We start from the raw sequence: 12,881 nt of genomic DNA on the forward strand, positions 1-12,881 counted from the left end.
AAGATGGTAATCAACAGTTAGCCTTTATTAAACCTTAAACTTGCTCAATAATTAAGCCAAAAAATGTAAATTTGCCTGTAACTTCATAAACAATTAGCTCATGGCTTTAATATTTAAAATAATCAGAAATTTGTTGAAAGAAAATTTTTAGGTGGGACAACTTGTTGAATATACTGTAAGTGTATAGCTGAAAAGGATCAGACAGTGCTTTATATCAGTAATATTTTTATTGTTTAATTATTTATGTTATCCAGTTTCTCTGCCATTAAAGCTGGCAGAGGATGACACAGTCAGATAACATGTTAAACAGACGAAAACCCCAATTATAAAAAATCTCGACAGTAGTCAGAGTTTATAATGCTCATCAATAAAGTTATCTAGTATCTAGTTTCTGGTCTAGATCCATCTCAGAAGTGCTTGACAAGGACAAAATTAGATAAAATACTTTGTGATTACACAAAACTGAAAGCTCATGATTAAAATAACTAATAAGCGCTCCCCCCTTTCACCTCTAAATCAAAGGGTTTAGGGTCTTTGACTCCACAATGAAGATGTGAAGTGAACTAGAGACATTTTTAGATACAGTAAACTCTTACATTAAGACACCAGGGTAGCTGAATGTATAAATTAAGGCAAATTTACATCTGCAACACAGCAGATCAGCTTAGGACTATAACATCATAAAAATGCTGCAACTTTAAGACATCAGTGGTTCACTAAAAGCTTTGCTCTCCGCAGTTTAGCAATTCACTGCTGAGGCAGAGAAAGACGAGGCTGATCCTCTGTTAAGCTCCAAATAACTAATAATTTGCAGAAACGAGTCATAGAAACAGTGAAAATGCAATAAATTGTCACCGAGTGAGCTCTGCTTCATTTTAAATGAATGCAGGGATGAGAGGATGGCAGAAAAGAAATGGGGTGTAAAAATTCTTCACATTTGACTGATAGTAACACATTTATGCCAAAAAAGGGATTTGTGTTTTAATGACCCTGTATAAAATGATGACTGTAACAGTGCAAACAGCTTCCTGTAGCACAAATTACAACGTGAAACTCACAAAAGGCATTTTACTATTATCACAAAAACAATTATTTAAAGTCGAGCCTTTGGTTGAGCAGTATTCACACTTGTGACACAGTAGGTGAGCCCCTATTGTCAGCAGCACCCTATAAGAATGAAGCACTGAGGTTGTTTCTGTACATCATACTGGCCCCATAATGCAACACTTATACAAGTATCTTCAGAGTACATGTTCTTTTTTTTTAACCATGGTGTACCTTTATCAGGGAAGATATTTGCCTTGCAACTGCACCTAAGTTTTAAAGCACCAAATACTGAATGTTAGAGTTTTAAGGGAAAACAGGGGTTAAAAAAAGAAAACAAAAAACACCTGCAACATCTCTCTTCTTTTAGAAGAACCTCCCATTAAATGTCCACTAACAACAACCATTCTAATTATCTTGTCACATCTTTAAAGCTGTCTTATGTCTCTTACTTTGGCTTTAGTTCACTCTATTAAATATGTCTTATCAGTTGATGGGGATGGAAGTTGCTGGCCACCAAGAGACGTCTTGTTCTTCAGGTGAGGTTGAACACAGCAGCCAGGTGGAATGGTTTTAGAAGACAAGCTTTTTTGGCACCTCCCATGAAAACTCTGCTCGCCCAAAGTGGCCGTAAGAGGCCGTCTGCTGGTAGATCGGCCTCTTCAGCTGCAGATCCCTGCAGAGGATACAGAAATGCAACATCATTTAAGAACAGACAGAAAAAAAAATTAAATATATTTTTAATTTGATGAAAGTATAAAAAGTATATGATGCATATGCGAGAAAACTATTGTGATTCATGCCATATTCTTGTCACAATGCAAATCAACTACAAGTATATAATAATAAGTGGGAGAAATTGGATAGGAGCGAACTTTACTGCCACCCAGTGGTAGAATTGGAGAACTGCAGCTCATAGACAGCCAGGAGTTTAATTTCTGCAGTGGCTACAATTATTGATTTATCTATTCATTTTTTTTTCTTGTTACACTGAAATTATTTTAATTTTTCTTGAGTAAATGTCTCAAGTAACTCACTATTTATATTTGTGCAATCTTGCATTTTGTGGTTAGAAACAAACATTTGTAGAAACTGAAACATTAAAGTATCAGTTTACCACCTGACTTTTTCTTCTTTTTTTTTAAAATAAATATATATAAATTTTAAGGACATTATTATTCCATATCTTAAATAGTTGAGATACCTAAGAGAGAACGTTTACACTTCTCAGCGCCATCATGGAATTAGTTTGAGCCATTTTGTGATGGATTTTATGTTGTTGTGTTGCAACGCTGCTGTATGAGATATGTGAGTTCACAAAGAAAAAACCATGGGGTTAGTCAGATCAGAGGAAGGCCACCAATCAGGCATTATTTTGTCTGAATTTGTTCTTATCCTAACTTATTAACATAAGACATATTAACCCGGAACTCTCTTTTCTCAAATATTTTCATGTGATTAGTGTGTTACATAAACCTGTGCTGCATTTATGTGAAGCACTAATATGTATGAAATTCACTAGATGACTAAAAATTATTCTGTCTCGTTTGATCATTTAATTTCTGAAATAAGAAAAGTCATTTTTATCTATCTTCTATGGCAACAACAGACAGCCAGTCCTCATATTTTAGAAGAAATTTGACATTTTTACTTGGGAAATTATGAAAGCATTTCCTGATTTATGGGTTGGGCAAACTCAATTTAGTGGAGATTTCCTAAAAATGTAAATAATAATAATATAATCATAATATCATTGTGTTTACCTGACAATGACTCCTGGCCGCAGATCAAAGTTCTTGTTGACAATCTTGAGCAGTTCTGCCTCTGTTTTCTGGGAGGAACTGTATGTGAACAAAGAGATGGACAGAGGCTTGGCCACTCCAATCGCATATGACACCTGTAGCGCATAAAGACATGGAAACAACTATTTTATCAGAATCTCTTGTATTTATTCCCAGCTGCAGATTTTCTGCATGGTACTGTATGACGAAACTCTGAACTCACTTGAACCAGAACTCTCCTACACAGTTTGGCCTCCACTAGAGATTTGGCCACCCAGCGAGCAGCGTAAGCAGCTGAGCGGTCGACTTTTGAGAAGTCTTTGCCAGAGAAAGCTCCGCCGCCATGAGCCCCCCAACCTCCATATGTGTCTACAATAATCTTCCTGCCTGTCACACCAGCGTCTCCCTGAAGAGGAAACAAAAGGACAATGAGCAAAAACTAGAGGTGACTTTATTACACAATTAATTTTATAAGCAGGAAAATAAATTTCCATTTGAACATGCAGCACGAATCCTAAATTTCTCCTGCATTGCTAAAGACTCTGAAGTTTTAGCTACATCATATATAGAGCTGATATGCAGTGGTGGTACAACTGGAGTCTCATTGACAATCTCAAATATATTTTTAATTTTGTTGTTTGTAGAAGCTAAAACACAACTGCTTGCTAAATATGATGCTGACTCCCCTTTAACATGGGGCATTGTATGAAGAAACCCAAATAACCTGAATAAGCACCTTTCAATGTGAAATAAGATTAAAGAGAAATAAGCTCTCAAGGGGATTTGAGGATTTTCTCATTTACTTACATTGTAAAAGATTTAAAAATGATTAAACTTAGAAATATAGAAAGTCAAAGGCTAGTCTGTGACATTTTAATGGTTGTGATGTACATTTCATGTGATTTGTTTTATCATTAACTATCCTGAGCCAGGACAAACTTGAAAAAAGGGGATTTGAAATCTTAAAATTCTTATAACCTGATTCAATAAAAGTTTAAAGACTTAAATAAAAACAGAACAGTTTGGTGTGTGATGCCAACCTGCGGTCCTCCAATGACAAAGCGCCCACTGGGCTGGAGGTGGTAGACGGTTTTGTCATCCAAATATTTAGCAGGGACCACAGCTTTGATCACCTGATAGGGATAATTCATCATTAACATCAGAAGTGTGATTTCATTTGTACAACTCAGCAGTCTAAGCCCAGTGAGGAGTGTACCTTCTCCTTCAGGATCCTCTGCTGATCCTCCAGCGAAACGCCATCGTCGTGCTGGACAGAGATCACGATGGTGTGAACCCTCTTTGGGATTACAGCGCCATCCTTCTGGTCATAATGCACTGTCACCTGTTGGATGAACACACACTCAAAAGTTGGTAAACATTGTTGGGAAATGCTCAACTTTTGTTGAACTGTGTTGATAATAAGCCGCATGATGGCACTTCTTCAGACAATTTTCCATTTCACTTCCTTTCATCTTGAACCTAGGGAAGACGGCCGCATGTCTTTATCACGTCTTTTATTTGCATGACGTGATAATATTTGTGGATGGAGTTTTCTAAAGTGTGTGTGTCTGTGAACCTATTAATGTATTTCCACTACAAAAAATTTCTTTTCCTTATTTTATTGCAGTGCTGCCTGAAAATCACGGTGATTTAATTTTGGTCTTCAGTCTCTGCATGCAGAGATTTCCCTAAAGATTTTAAATATTTTAATGATGTTGTTTATTGTAAATGATGAAATGCCCATTTTCTTTGACAGACGTACACTTTCCAAGTTATATCCGCTAACTTTCTAACTTTTTCAGAGAGAACAAACTCCTGACTTGTGTCCCATTCTCCTAAATAGTTGAGATATCTGAGTCTCATGATGCACCTGCTCTTTGAAACATCCTGATCAAATGTGAAATTAGCATTTATCCCACAGCAACTTTTGCCTTGGAAATGAAAGGCATTACCAAGTTTATATCCGACTTGCATTCAACAGCTAACTGGCTCTAAATCAGAGTCTATTATTTCTGTACAGACAGCTTTACTTTAATTCTTGCAACAGCTACTGTTGATCCGATTTTGTGTGCTGGTACCACAATAATCTCTTGAAAGACATCCAGAAAATTGAGCAGTTTACAGAAAGACTACCTTTGTGTTGCTTCAAGACACATTTTGCATAGGTTATATTAACAACCTCACCTGTGTTTTAGAGTCAGGACGCAGCCAGGGGACAGTGCCGTTGCGTCTGAGTTCAGCCATCTTTGCATTGAGTTTGTGAGCTAAGACGATGGTAAGAGGCATACACTCCTCTGTTTCATCTGTGGCGTAGCCAAACATTAAACCCTGCAAAGAGGGAAAGAGTCAGAAAACATGCAAACTGTGTTGTAATGGCACATCTGATCATCAGCAGAGAAAAAAACTGCTAAAATTATAACAAAAACAAAGGCAAGAAAGAAATCTGATATTAATTTGATCAAATCAGCTGATTCCTATTTGTAAACATTCACCCCACAAAGTGTGTTAATGGTTGTTATATGCAACAGTTTTTATATTTAATTTTTTGTCAGTATACACTGCGCTCAAGCCAACAAGAGCCAAATGATGAGGAATTTTCCTGTTGCAGCAGTCCCACCTGGTCTCCAGCTCCAATGTCCTCCTCCTGTCTGTCAACATGGACGCCCTGAGCAATGTCTGGACTCTGCTGCTCCAGAGCCACCAGCACATTACAAGTCTTATAGTCAAAACCTGCGGATGGAAAGTGAACAGCTGAGAACTGACGACGAAGAGAAGATACAACCTCTGGCTTTGTAACTCTGTGTGTTATTTTTCTCACCTTTCTCAGAGTTGTCGTAGCCGATGTATTTGATGGTGTCCCTCACCACCTTCTGATAGTCCACATTGGCCCGAGATGTGATCTCACCACAGAGCAATACCATGCCGGTCTTACATACCGTCTCTGTCAACAAAATTAACACATTAAATATGCAATATTAAATGTAAGGCTATGACAAGTCTGTTTGTTGTCGTAAGCAAGGTCATAGTGGTCATCGAGTTAAAACTGTGATGTAGTAAAAAATCCCAACATTGCAGGAGATGTTGAGGCTGGTAAATGCATTTGTTTGTTCTTTGCTAAACTGGTCACATTCTGTCATTTGACATACTTAAGATAAGGTATAAAAAAGATAAGATAATTGTATCTCTGTTTATTTCAGCCTGAATTATAGATCACTTACCACAGGCCACTTTTGCATCAGGGTCCTGCTTCAGGTGTGCATCCAGAACTGCATCACTGATCTGGTCACAGATCTTGTCTGTGGAGAAGATAATGTCATTTAAATTACTAGTCTGTTTTTTTACAGGCACTGATTCCTGTGTAAAAGACAAAAAGAAAAGTTTTATGTGTGTTTTGAATAAGCGATGTTAGCGTTGGGGTTCTTGGTTGCATTTATTTCTTCGAAGGGTCACACATTAATTTTTCAAACAGGAGGAGTTTGGTGTTTAACTTGTACCAGTGTGATAGGAATGCAGCAGTGGGACAATGCCTCACAAGCCGCCCTATTCATCCCCCCTTTTTTTGTCATCCTGCTGAAGCAATGCAGTACACAGGTTACATCAGAAACAACCTCAGCATCTGGCTGCATGGACTTCTAAAGAGTATTTAATTTCAGAACACCAATTTCATATAAGCTTAAACTGACTCTGACTTAGTTTTCTCCCTGCAGGAGCGGAGCAGCATGTAAAAAAAGAAAGGCCGCTATCTGTGGGAACAGTCCAGACCTTGTGATGTGTTATCAAATCAAAAGGTGTGCCATGCTGCTTCCCACCAAGGTCACAAACCTCTGAATGTACAAAGATTCAGTTCATTTTTTATCATTCAAACTTCGAATCATTCAAATCAAATTACTCGATGCTTTCTTTTTGTCTGTTTTTATCGACGACGAGATGCACATTGGACAGAGATGTGTCCGCAAAAAGATGATCCATGTGATTTATTAAACAGTGCAGATGAGGAGACAACTAGAAGCAAACGTGTCAAATGTTCTGTCGTTATCTGTGAAACTGAACAACTGGTTTTACTGAACTGCATTTACTATCGATTCCTCACAGAGGACTTTGTAAGATTACATATTTGTAAAAGGATTACAACACATTGACAGGGGTGGACGAGGGGCATCTACATGCAGCTGAGGACAGGACAGAGTGTACTTTAACTTTTATCGTTAGCTTACTAGTTAAACAAACTTTCTTGTAAGGGGGCTGTACTCCAGATTGTTTTTTTTTCTTTTTCCTCCAGCATGCAACCTTACACCACCCTGGTGTGCACAACTCACCTTTTGCTGTTCATAAGTGAGAGTGAAGAGCAGTAAACACATGCTGCTGTGAATGGAATACCAAACATGCTTGAAGAGTAAATACACAACATACAACAAGACTCATTTTGGACATTTTGTCTATCTTACATCATGTTTACACATATGAATGTTTTAGTATAGTTAGAAAAATGTAGAAATTTTATATATTTTTTTTATGTTTTCATTGCAAAAAAGAAAACAGTTGACAAGTTGTAACGAATATTGGTACTTTACTGTGTGCACATGTGGCTAAAGTTAATTAAGGACTCACCTGGATGTCCCTCTCCTACGGACTCCGAAGTGAACATGAAAGAGCCATCGTCCAGCATATCGCAATTTTTTTCTGCAGGGCCAAGTACTCTGTGACGTTTCTAAATTTCCAGCAGCAAACAGTCCAGAGAGATCTGACAGTGACTTTATATTCCTTCTGCTTCTCTTCCCCAGAGTAACGAAGAACAGGGATCCAGCAGCCCTGCAGCCAATGCAGAGTTTTTCCTACAAAACTCCACGTCTGTGTCCACATGGCTCAATATATATAGCCAAGGGGACACATGCATATGCGCAAACTCTGTCACTCGTGCACAAACACATACACACGCACACGTCATGTGAATCCATGGGACAGACCAATCCAGGGGGGAGTGGATGATGGGTGGGTGTTTCAGCTCACAGCAACAGATTATTAACCCCGTGTGTACAACAGTATAGTTGTGTGTTTACATGTATCACTTGCTTCAGCTGGTTTGCTTTAGGGTGTTGTCACCCTCCCAGTTGGAGGAAGAAACTAAACTACGTCCCCTCCCCTCATCATAGCAGTGGGACAATTCCGTCTGCTGGGACTCAGCCAGACTGGGGCAACCTACAGAATAAAGGTGATTGTTGTCAACAGCAGAGGTGATGTAATAAGTCCTGTTTACATCCCATGAGGGAAATCTGTTTGGGTTGTAAAATCTGTAAGTCACGCAACAATGAATGAAAATCGATAAAAAATAAAGTCTGTAACATTTTTTTAAGGATATTATATAGAACATTTGCACCAAACTACATCAAGTAACCAAGAAGATTTGGCCAAGCTAATTTTCTTGGAGCTAGCCCCAAACATGACTATTTCAACTGAAAAGTCCTTATAGTCAATAAACTAAAACTAACTGAGCTACTTGATGCTGTGGTGTCTTTTTAAATGTTGTTGGTGACCTGTGTAAGGAGCGCCCTACAAAAATAGCTACAGGGTGGGCTTTGAACTTGTTTTACTATTTTTAAAAACACGTTTTTATTAAATATTTGAACAAATATTTGAGCACAGAAGGGGGAGATTAACCAGTGTTGAAAATATTTATTTCCAACTCTAAAAGAAGGTAAGATGATGTCCATTTACACTGTATGACTGGTCTTTTCGGAGGCCATGATAGTTGTATATTTACTTATATGGGGTATTTAGTTTTTTCATTAAAATTGAATCATTTCTATGTTTAAAAATGGCATTGTGTAGGTTACAATTTCCAATATTTCCCTTTGAAATTTACAGGGCAAGAAATGCACTGTACAACATAAAATATAAATATTAAAAATGTGTACTTTAGCACAGTTTTATGTCATTAGTTACCTTTACTCACTGCCAATAATTAAGTTTGGAGCAGACATCTGTTGTGTAAATGCTGTTTTCCATCCAACTCCCAGCCTAAGGCTGTTGACTCCGCACACAACTGCAGCATATGTCGAGCCATTTCCCGATTAAATAACAAAGATGTGTCTCTGAGATAGATCATAGTCTTTCAGGTGACTCACTGTGCCTGTGTTTTAACAGAAAATCAGAAGTTGTACAGTAGTGTATATGTACATGGAAACATACTCTGAGAAACAATGTGATTGTCAGACATACAGAAGCAGATGGCACTTTTTATTTTACCTGAGCTCTACCTGCAGTAAGAAATTAAATTCAATAAAAAAAACAATTAAAACAGTATAATCCAACTTTCTACAATTTGCTGCCACTGGTGAGGCACTCTCTACAACAGTGAACAGATCTTTCTTTACTGCAGTGTAAACAGTCCAGACACAAACTCTTGCCCTCAATCTTTCCCTCATCTGGCTCTAATTTCAGCTGGTGTTGAGTTGGCTTCATGAAATGAGACAGGAATTTTAAGTAGCTCTCTGTTATGCATAAAATACCACTCTTCCTGAGTGCTTTAAGCCCAATTTAAGGTGGATTTGAAACAAGAACTATAGTAACTATAGAGTTGGTCTAAGCATTGATTTAATAAAACTGAGACATGCCTGCGGGACTTATGTGGACATTTGATGTGGAGCTTGAAAACTTTTTCAAACAGCAAACGACATGAAAAACAGTGATATAGTTTTGTTGACAAGACAAATGAATTGTCTGCTCTTATACCAGGCCAGCAGACTGACATCAAACAGGAACTACTAAATAATCGGGGTAATGATAACACTGATCAGGTACTTAAAAATAAAACAATATAAAAAAAACCCTTCATAATAAATAAATAAATAAAACAAACTGACAAACAAGCAGAAAATCTAAAAGCTAATGGTAACTTACTAAAAGTAACATAAAAAATGTTCAATTTAACAGCTCAGTTAAATGTACTGCAGTTACTACAACAGATAAAAAAATATTTAAGTGTTACGGAAACACATGAAAATATGAAAACAGTTAAAATATTTACACAATGGAACAGGAAAAGTCGCTAATATCACAGACTGAAATAGTGCTAGCTAGCTAATAGCACACAGTTGAACTAATAGTTAACATATTTTAATTCTAGTACTCGTCTAGAGAAGCTTTGCATACTCTTGAGCTAAAAAAAAAAAAAAAAAAAAAAAAATCAAACATGAAAAACCAAAATAAAACAAAGCACATCTTATAAATGACACCAGCCATTAATGAAGCCCTTTATTTCACTGAAAAAACCAAACATATAGAAAATAAATTTTACTAATCCAAACTGGTACTGATGGTGGGCAAACAGTATTTTAACATTGATGGTATTGGTATTTAATTGATACTAGCATGAAAGGATCAATATGTTAGTGTCAGTTTCTTTCGTCTATTGGAAAGGAACAAATGTAATATTTTTTGTGGTTTTCATCTGTTATTTTTACTTAAAAATAATGACATACTCTTTGTTGTTGTTAATTCTTAATTAAAACTGCATTAAAAAGAAAAATTTTAATTTTAATTTGCTGTACAGCAATAACATATATATATATATATACATACACACACACACACATTATTTATGGTGAGAATCTCACTTTTAAAACAAATTATGGTTTCAGCACGGGGTGGGGCACGGGGTCTATGGCTTTTGGGTGTAGGCATGAAGGGTGTCCCCAAGGAAAATAGATGGGAACCACGGCTTTACACTATGCTTCTTGGGCAAGCAGGGCACAGTGTCATTCAGAGGTGAAGATAAGTCATGGTGTCATGGAACATTCTGTGGTCAGACTGACATTTGAACAACCTCTGACCGACATTTGAACAACCTCTGACCGACATTTGAACAACCTCTGACATTCAAGTAACCTCGAAGAAACCAAAAAACAGGAACTTATTTAAGAAGAACTCGCTAAATAGGTAAATGTATCTAACAAGCAGGGTGAAGGTTAACTTCCTCCACAATAAGTGAGATTAACTGTGAGTACAAAATGTCTAGACACATAGAGTACATATGACATGAAAGTTTTCCATTACATTTCACTCTTTGATTATTTAACAAATCCCACAAGTGAAAATTTATAGAAGAAAAATATGCATTCCTCTAACATCAAACAACAACTATTTGTTGGGCAAGTTGGGGTTGCAGTCATCATAAGGAATTAACAGAGAAACTTCAGAATGATCCACTTCATGTGACTCATGGCGCTTCCTGGCAGGTGGAGATGTGGAGCTGGTGGGAGAATTGTGTGCCAAATCCAACCAGAGAGACCAGAGGAGGGCTGCAGCCAGAAGCAGGCCCAAGAAGAAGGTGGTCATGATGAGGTGTCCTTTTAAGCGACACAAGATGACCAGTAATGGTACTAGAATGTTACTGGAGCTGGTCTCAAGGGATTATTGTGCCCCGTGGCTGGAAGACACAGCTAAAGGATCAGGTGGTTCACCTTGGAACTTCTTACAGTGACTGGTGTGGATCCAAGTGGCCCATTCAGCAACCTTTACTGCTGATGATGAGGATGCCCTGGAAGGGGCCCAACCTCCTCCTAGTGCGCCAACTCATCCTGCGGAAGTCTTTCACTGACACCCAATTGCCTGGTTGCAGGGAGTGGAGTGGACCGTCTGCTGGAGCTGGAAGGTGGTTTCTCACCGTAGCACGTACCTGGGAAAGAGTTTTGGCAATACACAAGCATATCATTATTACACATCTCGGTGGGTTTGAGAACGTTCCTGTGTCTCCAAAGGGCACCAAAGTCATGGACCACGGCAAAGAATAACGAGGCCTCAGTGAGTGCAACCAGTTTAGCAGTTTGTGTTGAGAAGTGAGGGGGAAGTGGACCAAATGCACAATTAGTATACCAAATCAGACAGAGCATTAAGTCTTTTGTTGGTACCGTTATTTTTCATAGTCTGCATCAGAGCCTTCTGGAGAAAAGTAGGAAGTGCAATGTAACCCATCCTCTGGCATGAATTCAGCAGGGGACTGTGGATGGTCGTGCACAAGGAATATATGCACACTGGAATACATGCAGAATGAAGGGGCCTTCACCGAGTTTCCACTGATAAGCATATGACAGTGAGGCAGGGCTGTATTTTACCATTTGTAGGCTGTGATCTGACTGTGAGATGGACAGGCCAGAAGATGTGGATGTGATAATAATGCCTAATGCACACATCAGGTCCCTGCCCATCAAATTAATTGGACACAGCTTAGAGAGCAAGAATACACATGTGAACTCATTACCCTCATTATCTTTGCGGAGCAAAGGACATGATATATTCTTTCTCTGTAGGTCCAGATGCAGAAATGGAAAAGACAGATCTTGAGCTCATAGTCTGTGGTTTTGTGAGTGAAGGTGTTTTTAACACTTAGTGCAACTTTACCATAAAATAAATTGTTTTCCCCTCAATTACAAGATTGTAGGTAAGGAATTTCCTGAAGTTTGATGAAGACAGCTGTGCATAAGTTCCAACATGTGGTGTTGTTATTGCTCTTGAGTGTGTCTGTACCTGTGCTGCAGGAGTAGATGCATCAGTAAGCATGGCCATATATTGGGTGTAGCAGTGTGTGTGTATGTGGTGTCTTACATCCCTTTTCAGGCAGTGTTGGGCAAACCACGAGGCAGTTATGTCTCTGGCGTCCTCTCCCCCTTCTCCCCTCACTCCGCCATCTGCTTACTGGTTCTGGAACCCTGGACCTCGGGCCATTCATTACTCCAATATCCATGCTTTCCACAGTAATAACAAGTGTCTCGGTCAGCATAATGCCCGGGCTGTTAAACCTCATCAACTACCACCCTTCAAGGATTCTGACAACCCACCACTGGACCTCTCAATCCAATTTAAGGACTCACCGGATTTGAGTGGATTCAACCTGTTCCAATGATGGCTACGCATGATATCCTGAGGACAATGCCAAAACTGTTATGGAAAAATTATTATCAAACAATCAAGTGAATCGAATAAGTAAATTTATTAATTTGATGATTGCAATCATAAGAAGTCAACACTCAGCTCACAGGCCGACTGCAGAGGTTGAAAAGC

General features: G+C 38.4%; 1 protein-coding gene across 1 annotated transcript; it reads right to left on the reverse strand.

Moving 5' to 3' along the window:
• Positions 1-1,266: 1,266 nt before the first annotated feature.
• Positions 1,267-7,672, reverse strand: mat1a (methionine adenosyltransferase I, alpha). The gene is made up of 10 exons (XM_042010995.1): positions 7,434-7,672; positions 6,044-6,121; positions 5,644-5,766; positions 5,443-5,555; positions 5,010-5,153; positions 4,042-4,167; positions 3,866-3,958; positions 3,049-3,231; positions 2,808-2,941; positions 1,267-1,720 (listed from the first exon to the last, which is right to left on the reverse strand). The coding sequence occupies exons 1-10, from the start codon at positions 7,489-7,491 to the stop codon at positions 1,618-1,620; spliced, it is 1,155 nt and encodes a 384-aa protein (XP_041866929.1). The 5' UTR covers positions 7,492-7,672; the 3' UTR covers positions 1,267-1,617.
• Positions 7,673-12,881: the final 5,209 nt, after the last annotated feature.

Source organism: Melanotaenia boesemani, chromosome 16 (assembly GCF_017639745.1).
Source record: "Melanotaenia boesemani isolate fMelBoe1 chromosome 16, fMelBoe1.pri, whole genome shotgun sequence".
Lineage (NCBI taxonomy): Eukaryota > Metazoa > Chordata > Actinopteri > Atheriniformes > Melanotaeniidae > Melanotaenia > Melanotaenia boesemani.